A 23833-nucleotide genomic window follows, 5' to 3' on the forward strand; every position below is an offset into this window, starting at 1 on the left:
AAGTGTTGGGATTACAGGCATGAGCCACTGCACCCCCAAAATACTGATTATTAAGCATTGCTTCGTGCCTACATTGTTATTTATGATTTGTAAAACAATCAAGTTTAAAGTGTCAGCAGCCTGGTAGCCTCCTATAAAACAGCTCCACACTTTCATACTAATGAATGCACAGGAATGTTGAAAACACACAGTAATACTGGAAATCAAATAAATATTCACCCTCCCTTGGGGAGAGTATATATAATACATAGTCAGTAGAACTGGAATGAAAGTACAATCAACTTCCCTTTGACTTATCCTATGACAGTAGACAGACATTTTGTTCTCCTGCCACGGTATCCTCCCACTTTTGAAAATGGAGGGTCTGTACCAACTATAAAATTGGGAAGCTATCTTTCTGCTGTGTAGGTGCTGCTTTCTGAGGCAGTAAGAGTATTTTACCTTTCTTTCAACTCCTATACCATCTCCTTGTGACTTGTAACTCTCAGAATACAGCCAGCCAGGAATGACCCAGGGATTGGAGGTAAAGTTCTGAAAAGTCTCCTTTGTATTGTCTCTAGGAATCAAGACAAAAAAAATTGGTAGCAGTTCATACTAGAGATAAAATTTTCCCTATAGTCTGTCTAACTGTATGTGCCAGAAGTCCAGGGAGTAGATTGGGAGATGATACCACCTAAATTCAGGGATTGCTACTTGCTGAAAAATATAATAGGAACTGTGTACATTCATGTAGCTTCAGATATTGATCTTAGAGGGGGTTTTATCACCATGTAATTGATTCAGAGTAGAGCTTTGGAGAGTTTATACATACAGTCTTTTTTCAAACTTTCTAAATATGGTTAGGTTTTACTCTTTTTTCATTTAAAAATTAAGGAAAACTAAATAGAATTTTTGAAAAACTAAGCACCACAAAACAAGGAGAAAGGAACAGTACCTGCTACATTTAGAACAGAGTGGTGAAATGATTCACCATGGAAATTGGAATAAAATTTGGAAGCTATTTGGCATCCACAGTAGGCTACGAAAAGAAATGACCTTTTTCAAATGGAATTAATAAGGAAAGAATAGGCTGAAATAGAAAAAGATTAATTCTCCTCCTACTCCGAAAAAACCCAAATAAGATTAACAGGTAAAAGAATGACAGAAGGAAGGAGTCTAAGGAAACTAAAAATAGGATAGTAAATTTAAAAATTGTGAGTAGCTATGACAGAATTGACATTAGAAAATCTACAATCGGCCGGGCACGGTGGCTCAAGCCTGTAATCCCAGCACTGTGGGAGGCCGAGGCGGGCGGATCACGAGGTCAGGAGTTCAAGACCATCTTGGCTAACACGGTGAAACCCCGTCTCTACTAAAAAAATACAAAAAACTAGCCAGGCGAGGTGGCAGGCGCCTGTAGTCCCAGCTACTCGGGAGGCTGAGGCAGGAGAATGGCGTAAACCCGGGAGGCGGAGTTTGCAGTGAGCTGAGATCTGGCCACTGCACTCCAGCCTGGGTGACAGAGCGAGACTCCTTCTCAAAAAAAAAAAAAAAAAAAAAAAAAGAAAATCTAGAATCTACAATTAACATTTTAGATTGGTGATTTGGAGGACAAAATGTAGAAAAAAGAACACAGAGATAAAATGCAGAGGAAAAAAAACAAAGAGTTAAAACAGATAAGGAAAGAAAAACAAAGGGAAAAGATGATAATATGGAGTACCAATGAAAAGATTGTACGTCTTTCTAAGGTGAAAACTAGGGTAAATGAAACAAATGTAATAATTGAAGACATAATTCAAAAACACTTGTTTGAGATAAAAAAGACTGTAGCATGCCAGATGAGATCACTGCTTTACAGGGAAACATCATCAAATAACACCTGCATTTAAATATATTTTTGAAATTTTTAAAATTATAAGAATAAAGGAAAAACACGTGTTACTTATAAGAGCAGAAATATGTAAAATGAACATGTTTTTTTCCTCCCAAGAGAAACCTCAATAAAGTTTGCTTTAAAAAAGATAAGATCCTCCTATGATCTCTTTTCCTTCAAATTCATCCAGTAATTAATTGCATATCTTTTTTTAAGAAAAATTTCAGATATGTACAAAAGGAGGCAGAATAGTATAACAAAATCTCTTGCCCTCGCCACTCAGATCAACATTTATCAACTTAAGAACCAATCTTGTTTCACATACTTCCCCTCTGCTGTATTATATTGAAAGCATATCCCAGATATTTCTGTATTATATATCTGTATAATACAGATATCTGCTGTATTATATTGAAAACATATCCCAGATATGTTTAATTTTGTTCATAAATATTTAAGTTTGACTCTCTAAAAAATGAAGTCTTTTTAAAAATATAAATACAAGATCATTATCATATGTAAAAAGTTAAAAATTTCTTAGTATCATAAAATTCAAATTTTCTTGTATATCTCATATAATATCAGTTTGTTTAAATTAGTATGCAGAGAAGGTCTAGATATTATGATTGGCTGACTTTAAAAAATCTGTAGGTTCCTCTCCTCTTCTGTCTGTCTCTCTTTCTTTTTTGAGATGGAGTCTCACTCTGTCGCCCAGGCGGGAGTAGTGCCATCTCGGTTCACTGCAAGCTCTGCCTCCCAGGTTCATGCCACTCTGCCGCCTCAGCCTCCCAAGTAGCTGGGACTAAAGGTGCTGGCCACCAGGCCTGGCTAATTTTTTTTGTATTTTTAGTAGACGGGGTTTCACCGTGTTAGCCAGGATATCTCCATCTCTTGACCTCGTGATCCACCTGCCTTGGCCTCCCAAAGTGGTGGGATTACAGGCGTGAGCCACCGTGCCTGGCCCTCTTTCTTTTTTTTGAGATGGAGTCTCACTCTGTTGTCCAGGCTGGAGTACGGTGGTGCAATCTCGGCTCACTGCAACCTTCGCCTCCCAGGTTCAAGCGATTCTCCTGCCTCAGCCTCCCAAGTACCTGAGACTACAGGTGTGCACCAAGACATACAGCTAATTTTTGTATTATTTAGTAGAGATGGGGTTTTGCCGTGTTGACCAGGCTGGTCTTGAATGCCTGACCTCAGGCGATCCACCTGCCTCGGCCTCCCAAAGTGCCGAAATTACAGGCGTGAGCTACCATACCTGGCCTTCTGTCTCCTTTTGTTTATCGTTTTTGTTTGAAATTTATTTGTTAAAAAACTTTCATTTGTTCTAGGAGTTTCACAGCCTGCATTTTTCGGATTGCATCCCACTGTATAGTTTAACATGTTTTTTTGTTCTGTAGATTTCCTCTAAATTGGTAGTGGAATCTGCAGTAATGGAAATGCTCTATATCTGTTGTTCTAACATGGTAGACTCTAGCCACATGTGGCTCTTAAGTGCTTGAAATATGACTATCATGACTAAGGAATTGAAAATTTAATTTTAAATAATTTAAATATGAATATGAATAATCACTGTTAAATAAATTTTACTGTCCACAGATTGGACAGTACAGAATTGAAGACTTGATTAAGGCTTGACCTCTTATTTTCTTTAAAATTGAATGTTTTTAAAAATTCACTTTGAATTCTTCATCTTGTACACTTCTTTTCTGAGTTCTATAAGTCTTTGACCTATATCAGTTTGAATTTTCAGTTTTTATTTCTCAGTTCATATCCTGTTTAACACTATCATATTTGTTATGATAGGTTTAATTACATTTTGCCTTTACTAGGCTTGTTCTTATTATTTCTCTTTAGGAGAAATTGTAGACAGTTTTTTCCATTTTAATCATAGAATATTAAGAATTATAAATATAGGAAGTAACTGTGAAGATCAAGTGTGTATTATAAGATAGAAACATGTAAAGCTAGAGTTTGATTGGGTAGTCAGAACCACTATAGTATTTTTGAATAAGGAACTTATTAAGAATTTGACCTTATGCAATTGTGGGAGGAGCTGGGAAAGTAAGGTCAGATAAACCCATTGTAAGTCGAGGAACATATTGAATGTGTATTGCATTTGCACTGTTGTAAAGTTGAGAAATCTTAAGTTGAATCATTATAAGTTGAGGCTGTCTGTACTCTGTACTGAGTCCTTCTTTTTCTGTCTGGTCACATGTAACTGGTATTTTTAACTTCCTTTACTACCTATACCCTATTGCTTTGCTGTCAGCAAGCATCTCAGCTGGATATGGTTCCATCCCTGGTGAGGTGGTCCACACCTGTATTCCAGGAGGGTCTATTATCCAGGAGAGCTATGGTATGGTTCTAGTCTGAGTTTGAAGTCCTGAGAACTAGGAGAGCTGATGATGTAAGCTCTGGTAGGAGTCTGAGCCTGAAAGCAAGAGAAGATTGATGTTGCAGCTCAAAGACAGCAAGGCAGAGAGTAAGCATTCTTTCTTATTCAGGTTTTTATTCTCTTCAGACCTTCAACAGATTGGATGAAGCCCACTCAAGTTAGGGAGGGCAATCTGCCAATTCAGATATTAATCTCCCTCACAGACATACCCAGAAAGAGTGTTTAACCACATATTAGGGCACCCAGTGACCTAGTCAGGTTGATAAAAAATTCACCATCACATCCCCCTTTCTCCTTCCTCCTTGTCCCTGGTAACCTCCATTCTACTTTCTTTTCTGTGAATTTGACCACTTTAGATACCTTATATTAAGTGGGATCATACAGTGTTTGTGTTTTTGTGATGAGAAACATAGTAAGGCCAGTGAATCCTATGGAAACAATCTTATTTCCATACTTCATTTGTTGTAAAATGCATTCTCTGATCAGAAGCAATGCCATTTGGAATACATGATGGTGAATTAAAGTATTTTGTATATACATGGTTGGGGGTTTGGTCAGAAACGTATGGTTAGGGAAGGAAAATCTGTATTCAGAGTAAGTGTCTATTTTAGTAAGAATAAAGCATTGCACATTCCATGATGAAAGTTACTCAGTGTGATCAACCTGCCACCAAGTTGCTATCTGATCCCCCCAGAGAATGGTGTCATATCATGGGCTCAGTGTTTGTTTTTGCTGTTGGTGAATTTGGCACTCAATAGGAGTTGTAACCCAATCAGCCTTGGTGAATGGAAGTTCATATTGCTGAGCCTGTGTATTACCTCTATCCTTGGTGCTATGACTCTTTTTGTTCAATTTTGAGGAGACAGAGATGGCTAGGAAGAAACATTGGTTGATATCCATAAAATACTCCATCTTGCCCTCCTGATTATTAAGATCCTTGTCTACTGAAGTTTATCTGGGCACAGTGCCCATTTGAAGAAGTCTGTCCACATATTCTTCCCCAGACAACCTTGTTACCAATTTTCTATTCACATTCTTTCCAAGTCCCTAACCATTCAGCTAAACGGTTAGACACCACACATGAATTGGTGTATATTTGTATCTTTGGTCATCTCTCATTCTAGGAGGAATGATAGTCACATCCACTACTCGAAGTTCTGCTCACTGGGAGGAATCTTTTTACCACTGTTCCCCAGAGCCACCCTTGAGTGGGGCTGTAGTGCTGCTTGCAGCTGCCTGTTTTTGAATCATGTCAGCATATCATATAGAACCGTCCATAAACCAAGCCCATTTTTTTTTTTTCTATTTGTCAGCTGGTCATAGAGAACACTCCATGCATCCACGGTGTGGGTTAAGAGAGAGGAAGCAATGTAACAGGAATAGGGCCCATGGGAATCTGGGCTACTTGCTCATACAACTTACTTGTGCCTTCAGGACTTATATACCACTTTCATTTGATGATAGAGTGCTATTGTCTATGCCAACATTTATGGATTGGTAGACCACACAGTAACCATTTTATGATGGGCAACGTCTAGTCACGTGGTGAATTGTTGGCCATGTATTCAGTATCTGCTGAGGACCAGTAGCAAGTCCAAACCTCATTTTCAAAAGAATAGTTATCTGTAGTGGATGGCTTGCTTTGCTTCTAACTCCTAAAAGTTTACACTATGATCCACTTACAAGGACCTGTGAAATGCTGTATACATCTTGAATTTGAGTAGTTGCTACTTTCTGTTCATCAGGTCCATTTAGAACGGTGCCATCAATTTAGTAGAAAATGAAATAGAGCATGTGAGATCTTCGGTAATGGAGAGTTGATCAAGATTTCTACATACTAGACTGTGATAGAGAGCCAGAGTTGATATAGCTCTGTGGTAGGGCGGCAACAAAGGTACATTGCTGGTCCTGCTAGATGAAAAAAACTGGTCTTGGTGGTCTTTACTAAAGGGGTAGAATGAATATCTTCATTCCAATTGCCAGAAAGTGTGTTGATTTGTTTCACAATGAAACTACATATTTAATTGCAGCAGCAATTGGAGTCATACTGATTAATTCACTGTCATTCTGTAAGATCTATCTGTATTCTGCAGCAGCCCAGTTAGGTGAGTTGAATGCTGATGTGGTAGGAATCACCATGCCTTCATCTTTCAGTCCTTTAAAAGGCACTAATCTCTACAGTCTTGCCAGGAGTGTGGCATTACTTTCAATTTGTATTTTGGTAGGTAAAAGTACCAGTGATTTCCTCTTGGCTTTTCCACTTGGTTTTCCTCTGTAATATCCCTCTATAGTTCAGGTAACCACTGTGGACATTGTGCCAGTTGCTGCATTTGTCCTTTCTAACTATGTGTTCCAAACTGGGAAATAACTATGGGGTGGGTTCAGGTACCTACTGGACCCACTAGAGAGAGGCTTAAGCTCAAATTCAGTTAATTACCTGACCTCTGTTAGCTCCTACCCTGACTATTGAACAGTAGCACATTTTAGGTCTCCCTAAATTAATGGCAGTTCAGATCCAGTGACCAGTTGTCCCTGATAAGTGTAGTTAATTCCTCTCCCCCAGTACAGTTACCCTGTTAGATGGTTGCATGTTTCTTTGAGGAAGGTTAGGAGGAAGATTTATAGTATTTTTTGGTACTTTGTCAGGATTGCTAACAGAGACCTATCCTCTTTATTCACAGGTCCCTAAGTCTGTGAATTAGCTCAAGTCTGAGGAGTATTTGAGGACTAGTTCTTCCTTTTTTGTTTACTTAAGTCCCACTTCTGTTAATCAGACCCAGGACTTTTCTACTTATACAAACCAAATAAGACTTAACTATGCTGCCCATTGATTTTGGTTCTAGGAACACCGTGATCATTTAGCCAGTGTCAGTGATCTCTGCAGGTCAAACCATTTTGTTTATTGCTCCACTACCCATTATGCTAAACATGTCTACTTTGTCTCTGGAAGTTAATTGCTACCATTTGGTCTCTGTTACCCAAGATCCAATCACTCCCACTAAATTCAGGGAACCCATTTTGATGGCACCAGTGTTTGCTGTTTTTCTTTGCCTTCTAGCCACATGGAGCTTATCAAGCTACACAGAGCTCATCAAGGAAGCTGGGACTTCCGTTACTAATATATTTCTCAAGCTTTGGTAAAGGAAGTGTTTTTTGAATTCTCCCAAGAGACATAGTTAGAGAGTGAGAAGGACTTACATAATAAATACTTTCCATATATTAGAAAAGTTATGAACCATTTTCCCTAAACACTCTAGAATGGGCACTACTGTTTGCAAGATAATGAAAGGTGTTTATTTATAAACTCAGTGATTAAGACGATATACAGTGTTGTGGTCTGAGTTTGAAAAAAGTCTAACTGCCAATAAAGTGTTTGTATTAGTGCTTTTAAAATGAAAAGAGACTTTTCTTAGTTATCAATACATTATATATTAAATGTTTGGATTTTATCAGGTGAAAACAAAACTCATTTGAACATTATTTTCTGTTTTCTAATACAAGATCAAAAATCAATACTAAACAACAGAGTTCAGTTCAGAACATGAACATGACCACTCATAATCTATATTGATAGCTATATACAAAAAACTCTGTCTTTTATCTATATTCTCCCTCCATTATTTCTTACTAATTCTCCCTTCTTGGGATCTTGTAGAAAAATGAAGTAGGTAACAAGATGGAGAAGATAGACTCCATTCATGAAAAGTTACTGTTTTTTTTTTTCTGTAGAACTATAGATTACTGAAATAATGATGCCAGCTTGAAAAACAATGATTTATATGAGTTATGAAAAATTATTTAGTTTTTGAGATTGTCTAAAAGGAAACGTGTAAATAGAGGGCTTGGAACTTTTTTTCTACTCCACCTCCTCCTGTGGGCTACTAATTCAAGAAAAGACTTGCCAAAGTACAGCCAGAGTTGAAACCTACTTAAAAGTGAGAGGGAGAGATCGAAATAGGGTGTGGTGAGTGAAAGTATAGGCTGGCACCTATGTATAGAGAAATACAAGTATAGACAGAGGGAGAGGGAACCTCAGGATTTTGAGTTGATGTTATTCAAGTATAAAGTGTTCCTGATATATTCTGTTCTTCATTTGGAATTAGACTTTTGAAAAGCTAATTATGATCACTGTTCAAATCTTTTCTGCTACTCTTTGTGAGTTTTTACACCTTTCTTTGATAGGATAGCTTTTATAGTTCATTGTTTTTTGGGCCATACTGTAGCGATTAGAATATTATTAGCTTAAATCAAATCACTCAGTAAGGTCCTTGGTTTAGGGTGACCCCCCCTTTTTTTTTGTGAGCATTTTGTCAGGTTAAGGGACCAGTGTTTCTTTTTATAATAAATTTGGGTGGGACATTGTCTTAGTTCCTTTTGTGCTGCTATAACGAATACCTGAGACTAGATAATTAATAAAGAAAGGAGATTTATTTCTTACAGTTCTGGAGGCTGGGAAATCCAAGATTGAGGGGCCAACATCTGGTGAGGGCCCTTATGCTACATCATCTCATGGTAGAAGATGAAAGGGCAAGAGAGAGCAAGAGTTGGGGAGAACTCACTTTTATAACAAACCTACTTCTAAGATAATAAACCCATTCCTGTGATGACATTAATTCATTCATGAGGGTAAAGCTCTCATAACCCAGTAACCTCTCAAAGATTCCACTTCTCAACACTGCATTGGGGATTAAGTTTCCAACACTTTGGAGGACGTGTTCAAACCATAGCAGCTGGAGGCTGAGCAAGATGGCTGAATAGAAGCGTCCAGTGATCATCACCCCCACAGGAACACCAAATTTAACAGTTATCTAGGCAAAAAAAAGTACCTTCATAAGAACCAAAAATCAGATGAGCAGTCACAGTACCTGTTTTAAACTTCATATCACTGAAAGAGGCATGGAAGAGGGTTGAAAGACAGTTTTGAATTGCTGATACCACCCCTCTTCCATGCCTCAGCAGCAGCTGTGTGGTGGGGGGAATCTGTGCACTTGGGGGAGGGAGAGCACGGTGATTGTGGGACTTTGCATTGAAGCTCTGTGCTGCCCTGTCACAGTGGAAAGCAACACTGAGAATAAGCCAGTGCTCATGGAGGGGGCATGTAGACTAGCCCTAGCTAATCTAGAGGGGAATTGTCCATCCTAGCAGTTGGAATTTGAGCTCTGGTAAGCCTTGCCACTGTGGACTAAAGTGCTTAGGGGTCCTAAATAAACTTGAAGACAATCTAGGCCACAAGGACTACAACTCCTAGGCAAGTCCTAGTGCTGTGCTGGGCTCGAAGCCAGTGGACTTAGAGGGCATGTGACCCAGTGAGACACCAGCAGGGGCAGCAAAGGGAGTGCTTGCGGTACCCCACCTCCAACTTCAGGCAGCACAGCTCACAGCTCTGAAAGAGACCTCTTCTTTCTGCTTAACAGGTGAGGGAAGAGTAAATAGAACCTTTTCTTGCAGCTTGGATACCAGCTTAGCCACAGAAGGATAGGGTACAAGACAGAGTCCTGAGACTCATTCCAGGCCTTAGCTCCCAGATCACATTTCTAGACACACCCTGGGCCAGAAGGGAACCCACTGCCTTGAAGTGAAGGACCCAGTCCTGGCGGGATTCATCACCTACTGACTAAAGAACCCCTGGGGCCTGAATAATCAGCAGCAGTACCCATGTAGTACACACATGGACCTTTGGTGAGACTCTGAGATCTGCTGGTTTGAAGTGTGGCCCAGCACATTTACAGCTATGGTGGCTATGGCAAGAGATTCTTTCTGCTTGAGAACAGCACAGAGAAGAACAAAGGGGGCTTTATCTTGCAGCTGATTTAGCTTGGCCAAATGGTGGTAGAGCACCAAGTAGGTTCTTGGGCTCCCTGATTCCGGGCCTTGGCTCTTTGATGGCATTTCTGGACCTGCCCTTGGCCAAAGGAGAGTCTGTTGCCCTGAAGGATGATTCCCAGACCTGGCAGCATTCACCACAAGCTGACTGAAGAGCTCTTGGACCTTGAGTGGGCGTTGGCAGTAGCCTGGAAGTACTCCTTATGGGCCTGTGGCAGTGGTGGCCAGGAGGAGAGACTCCTCTGCTATGGAAATGAGAGGGAAGAGTGGAAAGGACTTTGTCTTGTGCCAGTTCAGCCTCAGTAGAATAGAGTGCTAGGTAGATCGCTAAGGTTTCCAACTCCAGGCCCTGGCTTCTGTACAGCTTCTCTGGATCTTCCCAGGACCTGGGGGAGCTTGCTGTCTTGAGGAGAAGGACACGAGCCTGGCTGGCTTCACTATCTGCTTATTGTAGAGCCCTAGGGCCTTGAGCAAACATAGGCAGTCGCCAGGTAATGGTTACAGCAGGTCTTGGGTGATACTCAGTGCTGTGCTGGCTTCAGGTTTGACCTAGTGCAGTCCTAATGGTAGTGGCCACAGGGGTGCTTGTGTCACTTCTCCCCCAGTTTTAGACGGTTCAGCACAGAGAGACTCTGGGAGAAAGAGAAGACAAGAGTCTCTACATAGTAATCTAGAGAATTCTTCTGGATTTTATCAAGTCCATAAAGGTGGTGCCTCTGAGTCTGCAAGAGCCACAGTGTTACTGGGCTTGGGGTGCCCCCTAATGCAGATATAGCTGCAGTGACCAAAAACTTAGATCACAACACCTAAAGCCCTTTAAATACCTCGAAAGCCTCTCAAGAAGGACAGGTACTAATAAGTCCCGACTGCATAGACTAAAGTCAATAACTAACTCATTAATGCCCAGACACTGAAGAACATCCACAAGCGTCAAAACCATCCCAGAAAACATGACTTCAGCAAACAAACTAAATAAGGGACCAGAGACCAACCCCGGAGATACAGAGACATATGACCTTTCAAATAGATAATTCAAAATGACGGTTTTGAGGAAACTCAAAGAAATTTAATATAACACAGAGAAGTAATTCAGAATCCTATCAGAGAAATTTAACAAAGAGATTGAAATAAAAAGAATCAAGCAGAAATTGTGGAGTTGAAAAATGCAGTTGACATGATGAAGAACATGTCAAAGTGTCTTAATAGTAGAATTGATTAAGCGCAAGAAATAAAGAGCTTAAAGATAGGTATTCGAAAATACACAGTCAGAGGAGACAAAAGAAAACAGAATGAAAAAGAATGAAGCACCCCTACAGGATTTAGAAAATAGTCTCAAAAGGGTAAATCTAAGAGTTACTGGCCTTCAAGAGGAGGGAGGGAAGGAGGAAGGGAGGGAAGTGGGGGGAGAGTTTATTCAAATGGATAATAACAGATAACTTTCCAAAGCTAGAGAAGTATATCAATATTCAAGTATAAGAAGGTTATAGAACACCAAGCAGATTTAACCCAAAGAAGACTATCTCAAGGCATTTAATAATCTAGCCATAGCAGACCTAAAGCTTGCTTTGTACTTCAACTAAACTTTATTATATAAACATTTTCAGGAAAGAAAACTTTATTTTATGTAGAATATAAGAATGTTCATAGGTCAGTAAGGAGAGGGCATTTTGTCCCATTACTCTTCAGCACTCATATTAAGATGATTTTATTCTTCTGAATTTCTAAGAAGAAGTTTTCTCCCTTATTGTAAAAACGCAGATTTCCCGAGTGTCCTTGAATGATTTATTCATGGTCTACTTGTGTAGTAGCAAAAGAAAAGAATTATACATTACATTTTTTTTATCTTGTGCAAGAGAGGAATTTAAAAAAATATATTTGGTAAGACCTTTAATAAAATTTTTAATGAGTTGTCTTTCCAACTCATAGTCATTACAAAGACTACTGTCTCCTCTATTATCATGACTCAGAACATTGTATTTCTTTTCCTAGCTGTCATATGTGTTGTTTCCACATTACTTTTGGTCTTTAAGTTAAATATTCCTCTTCTGTTAAAGAAAAACCAAGTTGTACCCATATGTAAGTTGGTACTTAAATTACCCCTTGATAAATGTCATAAATATATTAATAACATTTTCTCCAAGATTTAAACATGAGATATCACCAGTACTCTGAGCTGAATAAAGTTGCTCTATCATTAAGAAAATTTCCCCTTTCTTCCTTTATTACTGCCTTCCCCTACTTCTCCATAAGTTTTAATAATAGAATATTTGAAGAATGGATAAATGATGTCATATAATTTTTTATCTAGTATCTTTCTCTTATTAAACCCTAAATTCTATAAAGACAGAGGCTATACCTTTCTTGTTTATCTTTGTATGCTTAATGCCTAAGATTGGTATGTAGTAGGAATTCAGTAAATTAGTTGAATGAATGAATAGTAGGACATATAATGTGAACGCTGCTCTTAGAAACTGGCTTTGTTGGCCGGGCGCGGTGGCTCACGCCTGTAATCCCAGCACTTTGGGAGGCCGAGACGAGCGGATCACGAGGTCAGGAGATCGAGACCATCCTGGCTAACACGGTGAAACCCCGTCTCTACTAAAAACTACAAAAAACTAGCCGGGCGAGGTGGCGGCGCCTGTAGTCCCAGCTACCTGGGAGGCTGAGGCAGGAGAATGGCGTGAACCCGGGAGGCGGAGCTTGCAGTGAGCTGAGATCCGGCCACAGCACTCCAGCCTGGGCGACAGAGCAAGACTCCGTCTTAAAAAAAAAAAAAAAAAAAAGTAACTGGCTTTGTTGAAAATCCATTTCTTGCATATGGAAATATTTATATTACAAAATACAATGAGGAGAAATAACAAGAAAAGAATATTTTCAATATGAATATTTTAAAACTGAATTTGCTACTTGCTTTTTAACACTTAAAGAATAGTCCAATCAGCAATCAATTTAAAGTAGTTTTTGAAACTCAACTTTTTGGATTAATACTTGGAGCTACATTTGATCATGTGACCTTTATTAGCTCAACTAACGTAATTTATGGCCCAACTAAATTAAAGTAGTTTGAAGGCATAATATGGAAATACTCACACTTTTACCATGAGTGTCAGTTTTAAGGGTTTTAATTGAAACATGATGTAGACTATGTAGATAATAGCATTTTTATTGTTTATTTCAAATTGTAACTTGAGAATTTTAAGGATTGAAGAATATTTCCAAGTATAACAGAAAATTATATACTCTTGGGTTCAGAAATTATTATTTAAGCAAAATAATGCAGTGTAAAAAGCCTGACTAATCAGAGACACAAGGACCACAGTAAGTGTACATAACTCCCCCAAACAGTGGTAGTGTAGACTGTTCATTTAATTAAAGGTACGTACAAACACTGCAGTTACTTAGGAGACATGATAAAAACAAAAACAAAAACAAAACAAAAAAAAACTAACTGCCATGTGGGTCTTGATAAGGTAGAAAGTAGTCATAAATTTAAATTTGATATATTATGAACTTTAATATGGCCGCTTGTTTAGAAAGGCTGTTTGTACTTGGCCATACAGCAGTATACTTGGAGAATAAAATTCTACTCAAGGTTTCATAATGTCTTTTCGGCTCTACCTAATTGTAGTATCTCTGTTACTGTTTGCCTAAGTTTTGTCCCTTTGTGACTTTAAGGGTATATTTTCATCCTATATTTTTCTCTAGGCATCCACAAGGACAAAGATAAACCTCCTAGCTTCTCTGTTGTCCTTGAGACGTTGAGGCGTACCTTGACAGATTACCAGAACAAGCTGGAAGATGCATCTAATGAGGTAACACTTGCACTGTTTGGCTGCACACACATAGCCTTCGGCCTGTACCAGTACGTATTCCTTGCTTGTTACAAAGGTCAAAAAGATTGGGAATGTTGAACTGACAGCTTCACAGATACAAAAAATAATAAATTATCTTTCACTGTTCTTTCTTTAAGTGTGGCCTAAAGTCATGTCTCACTTACGTTTTTGTAACTCTTCAGTCACACTATTATTTTCAAAATTATAAAGACTCTCTCACTTCTTGATCTTCATAATTTATCTGTTTTAATGAAAACACTATGCAAGTAGTTTAAGTTAATATGTACTGTATTTAAATGTTAATGTGTTTTTACAACGTTTGGTATAGCTACTGGAAATTTAGGTTTTGTCAGTGTTGTAGGTTAAGATTTCTACAAACTGTGGAAGTCTTAATAAAAAAGAGAGAAATTAGTTTTCATTCTCTAAAGGGAGTAAAGTGTTGTTAGAAGTTTTTAAAAAACAAATATCTGTTTGATGTAGCCTGGGAGCTTTTAGTTTGCTGATTGAAAAAGCTCATGCTTCTATTTATCATCTCATTTGTATTGTTTAATGTGTGGGTTGATAATTTTCTTGGGTATTAAAATGTTTTATGAATTTGTGCTTTAAAAATTGAAGAGTTTGTCTAGTTACATCTTGTCAAATTAGCATATGAAGTAATTACATTAAATACAATTAGTTAGCAAAGCAACAAACAGATTGTTAGAGTCAAAGACAAGTCACGTAGCATGGAATTTGGAGTTTATCCTTGTGTTTATCTCTTTCTTTCATATAATATAAACGCCACAAAACGGTTACATTTCACATTTCAGATGCGGCTTATTTTATTTTAGCTTGCTAAGGTGAACAAAGAAGGAAAAGTGAGTCTTCTTAATACCCTCGGTAATTGTTCAAAAGGCATAAAAGAAAATGACCATCAAAATAATTAAATTTCTATGAAGAACAAATATTATGAAGTCTTTCCCAGTGAGACAAGACAACCTGTATTGTTAGTAGTTTATGAAACTCTTCTGAGGCCTAGGTCTGGAAGCTGCAGGGTAACTAGGAACATATTACCCACAGCGAATTGTTATTTGGGAGGATGAATGTCACATGATCCTCAGCACAGTTGAAAAGTCGACTCAGCAGGCTTTGGCTTAGTAATGCGCTTTGTTGTGAACCAGTGCCAGAGACAGCAGTGGGGAGACCAAGGGGGTGGCTGCAAAGAAAGCAAAAAGAGCAGTCTGACAGAAAGAAGAATGAACTGTCAAAGAAAATAAATCACAAGCGGTGCAGGACCAACTGATGACCTGCCACAAGCTTTCCCAGTAGGACTGCATGTGACCGACCCTGAAGTTGTCATATGGAGTGAGAGACCAGTGAATACCCTCATGATGTATAGAAAGAACAGTCTTCTGCTCTGTTCTCTTTTCTTTACTTGTAGATGCCCCTGCTTCTGGCATTTTGGTCCAGTAGGATTTTAAGAATAAAGTTGTATTTGTTTACAACAAGAATGAAATCCTTTATCTGAATGTGTGGTAAAAATACAGTAACATCAGTGATATTTTAAGCTTGAATGCTTTCTTTTCTTTCTAGCTACGTGAACTTGTGACAGAAGCTATATAGTATTTAACCAAAAGAAATAATTTTTTGAAGACTCTTAACTACTATTGAAAAATTTTTATTTAAGTAATTGCATAAAAAGCACTTAAAGATTAACTTTTGAGGTACTCTCCTTGAAAAATGTAAAAAAGTTACTTACATTTTCTTTCATCAGCTAAACAGCATGAACGATGCTAGGGAAAAGGCATGTAATGAACTTGATTCTACGAAACAGAAGATAGACTCTCACACTAAAAATATAAAGGTATTATTTAGAATAACTTTTACCTTTTGTATTAAGAAACAAATATAGTTATCTAGGGAATATTTTAAAGTAGAGATATTGAGTTACCTGAAAATATATATTTGTATTTTTTAAAGTATGTATGGATAGAATTTTAATTTTTTCTTGTTGATTAGGAGTAACAAGAATGTTTTTTTCATTTAAAAAATTAAAACTTGATTGGAAATTGTTTTGGTTAAAGGAAAATTTGTTTCCAAGATTCAATAATAATACCTTATGAGATTCAAATAATTATTTAAGATGAAATGTCCAGCCTTAGGTACATATTAAACATATTTTACATAAGCACATCCGTATTTGGAGTCAGTTTTCATCATGTTAGGGTGGAGCCATTGTTTTCAGTACATCGTGTCTGTTAATGGGCTGAGACCACACCTGGCTAAGGCCCAGGACTATAGTTTATTTTAGTTTCTGTGCTGGTTTTATGTACTACATCTTTGCAAAATTATACTGAGTCAGCTCTCAGAAGTTTCTCAGTATTGCTGGAATTTTATTTTGTTGTTTCATGTTGGGTTTGTCATGGACACACTTCAATAGAATTTGTTAGGTTTAAGGAATAAACAGTTCAGCAGAACTTTGTGCCACATATTTGAGATTTCTATAAATGGTTGGGATGTCATTGGAAAGTAAATGTGCTTATATTAAATGTAAGATATTTATTTTAAAATATTTAAAAAATTTTGAACTACAACATTGTTTTAAAAAAATAGGTTGAAAGGAAACTGCCTTGAAATAACTTTCTGGAATAAGTCATCATATTAACATTTTATATAAATGTTTAAACATAACAAATGTTCTAATTTTTGAGCTAAGATATTATATTTAGAAAATAAATTCAGTGAAATATTTTAATGTAAACAGATGCTTTCCTGCCTTTGCGATTCTTTCATTGTAAAGCTTTGAAAATTTTCAATATGTATTTTATACTAGTGTCCCCTCACACCTTGTTGGCTGGCCTTTCTACAATCTCTTTATTTGGTATCTATGACAGGAACTTCAGGATAAACTGGCTGATGTCAATAAAGAGTTAAGCCATTTACGCACTAAATGTGCAGACCGAGAGGCTTTAATAAGCACTTTAAAAGTGGAACTACAAAATGTGCTGCACTGTTGGGAGAAAGAAAAGGCTCAAGCAGCTCAGTCTGAAAGTGAACTGCAGAAGCTTTCTCAGGCTTTCCATAAGGATGCTGAGGTATTACCTGAGACTCAATGACTGTCAGGAAAGGCCTTTCACTAATTTCAGTGTTATACATCAAGTGACTATTTTTACTTGTATTTAATTAAGAAATTGTTCTGAGCAGAGTATTTTGAAATGTTCGTGACAGCTGCAAAATCACTCTCTTTATTACTCTTGTGTCATTCTCTCTTGTGAGAGAAGTACTATAACTTGCACAACTAATTTTCTTGATTATCATTTGTACAACTATCTTTTTTGACTTTTAGAACATTGTAACTCAAGTAACTATGCTCCTAACAGTCCTTTCAAGGTTTGCCTGTTTGCCAATGACAAAATTATTTTTTATTTCAGTAGCTTGGTAGATTGATATGGTGGAAAGAATAAGTATTTTATAATCAGATAGACCTGAACTTGGATCCTGTGTTTGTAAATGGTTTGGCTGTGGACAAGCTATACAACTTAGCCTCTCCACATCTTAGTTTTCTTATTTATTTTTTTTCTTTTTTGAGACAAAGTCTTGCTCTGTCGCCCAGGCTGGAGTGCAGTGGCCTGATCTGGGCTCATTGCAACCTCCACCTCCCAGGTTCAAGTGATTCTCCTGCCTCAGCCTCCTAAGTAGCTGGGATTACAGGTGTCCACCACCATGCATGGCTAATTTTTGTATTTTTAGTAGAGATGAGGTTTCACCATGTTGGCCAGGCTGTTCTCGAACTCCTGACCTCAGTTGATCCGCCCACCTCGGCCTCCCCTCCTAAAGTACTGGGATTACAGGCCTGAGCCACTGTGCCTGGCCTAGTTTCCTTATTTGTAAAACATTAATAATATCTACTTTAACAGATAGCCTCCTTACTCTGTATGATTATAGGATGTTAATAAAATTTAGAAAAATAAAAGTCCCATAAAATTAAAACTTTTCATTTAGACCCCCTGAGAGTTGCCTATCCATTTGTGTTTATTAATGGCTTATAAAAATATTATGACACAGATTTCATATTTCGTATGAGCCTGTGTGAATGGAATTATCTTCTGGTTCTTTTTACCCTATGGGTTATAGAGCTAGTCTAGCTAGTGGAACTGGTTTATCTAAGTCGTCCTGCATATTGAGTTCATTACTCCAACAAATATGAACATGAATGCCAAGAGAGTAAAAAGGAAACATTCTTTCCACTCTTTTTACAGTCTGGGATTTAAATTGTGTCCACATGAAGGGGTTGGAATTGCTCTACACATCAGATAATGATTAAAGTAAAGGAAACTAGAAGCCTGACTGTATTGTAAAGTCAGCATGTCTACAGCACTGTGGTTGGGTTCAACATGTGTGAATTGATTTTGGATTTTGGAGTCTCTTTTCATGCCAAATGGATGATTATCATGCTTGGTTTATCACAGCCCAAGCAAAAAGGACATAATAGCGACACAATGAATTATCCTTAAGGATGAACTTCCTTGAGAACGAATGTGATCAGTAGGCAAAACACAGGAGGAAGATTTTTATGTATTTGTTAAGTTATATTTAATAAGACTTTAAAACATTTTGACCTAGTTAAAAAATGCGAAAGTCATCATTAACTGCTTATGAAAAGGCATAGCATATTTGTGAAAAAATCTGATTTCTTAAATTTGTTGTTGTAACTACATTTTCAAATTTTTTGTTTTTTAAATTATTGCTTTTGGAAAAAAAAGTAAGGTGGCATATATAGTGAACTAAAGATTTATATTTTGATATTTGTACGAAAATATTCTCTATAATTTCTAATTATAAAACTTTTGCACATGCTATATTCAGTTTTTAAAAAATGTATAATAGACTTTCTTAATTTTCTTTTTAAATTTGTCCCTTTTAAAAGTTTTCTTCCTGCTGATTTAAAAAATCTTGAGGGAACTTTTTTATTTACATAAAATAAAAATAATCATTTGGCAGCTTCACAGTTACCTTGTCTTTGAGTTCCATGCTTTGGGACTTTACAGATGAAACACCTTATAAAGAGAGCTATTTGACATTATAGTAAATAAACTCTCCTCATGTGTTCAAATGAGATCTGCTTTATATGAATTCTGCAGCATAGTGTTTCTAAGTCATTCAGCAATGGATAGTTTAATTACTGAAGTGGTAATATAATTTTAAAGGACTTTTAAAAAACATATTTCTAATTGGACATTTTCAAAAGTATGTCTTAAGCAGCTATATCCATTTTTTTTTGCTGTTACTTTATAATATTTAAACACCTACAAATGCCCAGTGGCCCAGTGTGCCAAATACTATATGAACTTATAAGTGGGGAAAACAAATGAGCCCATCTTCCATATCTTTCATATCACTATCTGCTTTGCCTAAGGGGCTTGGGATAGATTTCCTATAAGTAGTAAGTAAACTGGAATCTCTAGAGGAAGAAGAAAGCTGAGTAATTGTGTCCATGTAAAGTACAGATATTGGTATAACTTTTTTTCATCAGAGTTGAATAACACTATTTTTTTCTGTATTGTTTTTTGACAAGTAGTATCTATTTTGGCAAATGTAAATATTAAATTATAGAATTACTATACTGAGTTACAGTTAGATAGGCTTATAAACAATGAGTCCAATCCAGACACTTCGTGTGATAGCTAAGGAAACTTAGGCCTGAACAGGTGTTTACTCAAATCACAACCTCATCAGTAGCAGAGCTGGGAATGAATCTTGGTCTTCTGGCTTCTAGACTCAAATTTTGATTTTGAATACCAAATGTAAGCAGTTCCAAATGTTTTATCTGGTGCTTAGTTTTGAATATAAAAACATCATTAAAATATTCTGAGACTTGAGTATTATAATTTCCTTTTCAGGTTTTTGAAATGAACTCTTCACCATTTGTATTATGTATTTTACTTCTTACAATGTTTATATACAGCAAATAATTTTTCTTTTTTTTTTTCCTGCAGGAGAAGCTAACCTTTCTTCACACCTTGTATCAGCACTTGGTAGCAGGCTGTGTGCTCATAAAACAACCAGAAGGCATGCTGGATAAATTCTCTTGGTCTGAGCTTTGTGCAGTCTTACAGGAGAATGTTGATGCCCTGATTGCAGACCTCAACAGGGCTAATGAGAAGGTAACTGTCCTCAGGCACCAGATACCTCTATTAAATTCAGTGACATTTGTCCACATCACAGTATCATTAAGAGGGGCTGACATTCATCTTATTTCAAAAAGAATTTGGATGTTAATAATTCAGTACCATTAATTATGGCTTGTCTACAACTCAGTTTGATGCCATTGCTGTGGGCATGTAAATGTGACTGAAGTCTGTATGAAGTCTCTAAGCTCCACTTTCTGTGCAGGACATGCTAATACTACTAGCCAGTATTAGCCACAGGGACCTAATTAAAAGAAAATAAATTAATCTTACTGATGAAGCAATTCAAAGAACTTAGTCATTTACATTAATAAACCAACTCTTTATGTTAGCATAAAATAGAAACAGGATACAGTTATTCAAAAACATGATCTTAAAATTCTTTACTTAGGAAATATAAGATGTTATTTTTAAAAGCACTTAAACATTTTAAATTATATGCTTATGATTTTCTTCTCGAAATACAACAAAGTGTGTATTAGAAAACTCGTTCTGTGCTTTAGAATGCAAAAAGTATATTTTATAGGAGAATATAGTAGACCTTTATGGTAACATTACTATCTCACAAGTCTGGGAAATCAGTCTTCAGCAAATATTTAAAAACCTGCTTTTGGTTATAGAAAATTACAGTGGCTTAGCAGATCAACATATACCACCATTGAAGACATTGGTTCTTACCCTGGGTCTATTGAACGTGGTCAGTACTGTGTTTATGTGGTTTAGTTTCCAGGTCTTAGTTGCAATGACATTTGCTCTTAAGGAACAAGAAGAGAAAAACTGTCCTGTAAGTTAAAAAAAAATTCTGTTGAAGTAATAAAACAGCATATTGACCTAATTTCAGGGTGATTTTTTTTATTATTGAGCATTTTATCTTGGTCCTATTGACAAACACAACCATAGACACTGAGATGTAGGGCTAAGAAATGAGGGAATAAAGTGTGAGAGGCACAGATGCTATTCATGATTGTGAATGTGTACATAATGGATTTGAAAATTAAAGATAATTAAAATTATTGTATTTTAACCCTATGAGATGCTATTATATTTTTAATAGTTTTCATTGTTTCAAAACATCCTTAATAGTCATACATTTTAGAAAATGATGATTTTCTTTCCAGTGTTTGAATATGAAACAAAAAATGGTTAGGAATTCTGCTTTATTTTATGCAAACTGCTTGTGGATTTTTAAATCTTTACTTTGTTTCCCGCTGAGATATTTGAATAGCTCGAGCCTTGGTTCCAGAAGTAACAGTATCTTTCTCAATGTCAATCAAATTAATTATAGAATAAGTAACTTCATTAGAAAGAGAAGATGAAAAATTTGCCATCTAAGTATACAAATAACACAATTTTCTGCTAATGTATGGCAGTTTACCCTGCTATTTTCTTTTTTAAAATTTATTTACATTCTATGTTAAAATTTTTATATGATCTTAAGGAATAAAATATAGTAGGGCATTTTGGGTGTTTTATTAGGGGAGAAGACACAAAGAAATAGCTTGTGAGCATATTTCCTTCTCTGTTGCATCTCCCCATATAGATAAGCCATCTAGAGTATATCTGTAAAAACAAGTCTGACACGATGAGAGAGCTTCAGCAGACTCAGGAAGACACCTTTACCAAAGTGGCAGAACAGATCAAAGCCCAAGAGAGCTGCTGGCACAAACAAAAGAAGGAACTAGAGCTGCAGTATTCTGAACTCCTCCTGGAGGTGCAGAAGAGGGCACAGGTATGCTACCTTTACAAAGGGCTTTAAAAAATGGGTTACTCAGTGTAACCATTAGAAACGTTTTTTTTTTTTTCCAGTAGCAATGTTAAATCGGTTTAAACTTCTTAAGAACTTCATAGAACTTGTTTAGATGCACATATATATGTTTAGATACACACACATACGTGTGTGTGTATGGGTGTGTATATTAAGGATTGTCTTTCATGTAAGTTTGGAAATATATGGGTTTCTGATTAAAATATCCCAAAATGCATTGATCAGTTAATTAAATGCTAAAATTATATTTCCTTTATTTATTTTTAAAATAAAAGATTAAAGTATTTGGTAATATATTGTCAATTTTAGTGTAAGTATTCCTTTATCCAGTTTACTCTATTTGTGGAGGTTCCTATGTGAACTATCATTTAAATTTATTTGGGTTAAAATCTCTTATGCCTACTGACATTATATAAGAACTAGCGTTATCGTTGTAGGCCATGTAGCAAAAGTAATTCGCTATGAGTTGTATTATGTATTATATCTTGATTGAGAGTAGAAGTTATGGGTTGTTAACATAACCATGTATTTTTCTACACAAATTATCATCAACATTATTTATATTGTTAACTGTCATCTTCACGTAATCAGGAATAACATGATGATAGGGTATAATTTTTTGGCATTGAATTTATTAATAGGTCACTTTTGTTCCTAAGTTAGGATACTTATGAACCAGAAGGTTATATATTCTTCCCATGGTTGATTCAGTATTTAGCCTCTTTATTTGATCCATTCGTGCTTGGCAAGTCTAATTAAAAATAACCAAACTATATAAATATATATACATACACATATATAAATACAATTATTATTATTATTATTATTATTATTATTATATTAAATCAGGCCATTCTGCATCCCCAGATTTAAAGGTCCTGTATGAACTTATGCCTTTCTATATGAATTTGAATGAATCAACAAGTGTACCATCTAAAAGTAGTAATTTTTTCATTGTATGCAGACTACTATATTATATGCTCTGCGTTTTCTAGTATTGAAGTAAAAGACCTAAACAATTTATTTTAATTTTGTAGAGGTAGCACTGATAGTGACATGTACAGATCTTAAGTGTATAATTTGATGTTTTTAAAAAGTATTTATTTGATATGTAATATTTGTACATATTTATGGGGTACATGTGATATTTTAATACATGCATAGAATGTGTAATGCTCAAGCCAGAGTAAGATATCTATCACCTTGAGCATTTATTATTTCTTTGTGTTAGGAACATTTCAAATTTTCTCTTCTTGGTATTGTGAAATATACAATATATTGTTGTTAATAAAGTCACCTTACTGTGCTTTTGAACACTAGACCTTATTCCTTCTAACTGTATAATTGTACCCTTTAACCTACCTCTCTCCATCCCTTTCCTCCCCCAACACACCCTTCCTAGACTGTGGTAACTACAATTTGATGTTTTGATCAACATAAACACCCATGTGATCATTACCCCATTTAAGACTTCAAACATTTTCATTACCCTAGAATGTTCTTGCATTCTCTCTTCCAGTCAGTTTTATGCCTCACAGGCAACCATTGTTCTGATGCCTGTCATCATAGATTAGTTTTCACTTGTTCTTGAATTTCATGTAAGTGGAGTCATTCAGTAGTCTGGTGTTTGACTAATTTCACTCAATATTAATGTTCTGAGCATAATATCATTTATGTTGTTGTACGTATCAGTACTTCATTCTTCTTTATGGTCACATAGCATTCCATTTTGTCATAGCACCCCTATTTGATGGATTGTGCGTTGATGGATATTTAGTTGTTTCTGTTTTTTAGATATTGTAGATAAAATTGCCACAAACATTATTGTACAAGTCTTTTGTTAACATATGGTTTTATTTCTCTTGGTTAATTACTAAAGTGCAGTTGCTAGGTCATAGGATATATGTGTATTCATAAGAAACTGTCAAAAGTTTCTAAAAAAAGCTTGTGTCATTTTTTATTTCCACCAGCAAAATATGTAAGTTTCCATTGTTCTAC

The 23833-nt window shown here is 36.3% G+C and overlaps 1 protein-coding gene across 1 annotated transcript in view; it reads left to right on the forward strand.

Moving 5' to 3' along the window:
• Nucleotides 1-23833, forward strand: part of CCDC171 (coiled-coil domain containing 171) — a 399166-nt gene that overhangs the window by 133780 nt on the left and 241553 nt on the right. The window contains exons 12-16 of the mRNA XM_030920340.1: nucleotides 13776-13882; nucleotides 15657-15746; nucleotides 16777-16977; nucleotides 19879-20046; nucleotides 21611-21799. Of these exons, the coding sequence (XP_030776200.1) occupies nucleotides 13776-13882; nucleotides 15657-15746; nucleotides 16777-16977; nucleotides 19879-20046; nucleotides 21611-21799 (755 nt within the window). The remainder of the gene's footprint in view (nucleotides 1-13775; nucleotides 13883-15656; nucleotides 15747-16776; nucleotides 16978-19878; nucleotides 20047-21610; nucleotides 21800-23833) is intronic.

The sequence above is a fragment of the Rhinopithecus roxellana genome, chromosome 16 (assembly GCF_007565055.1).
Source record: "Rhinopithecus roxellana isolate Shanxi Qingling chromosome 16, ASM756505v1, whole genome shotgun sequence".
NCBI classification, from domain to species: Eukaryota; Metazoa; Chordata; class Mammalia; order Primates; family Cercopithecidae; genus Rhinopithecus; species Rhinopithecus roxellana.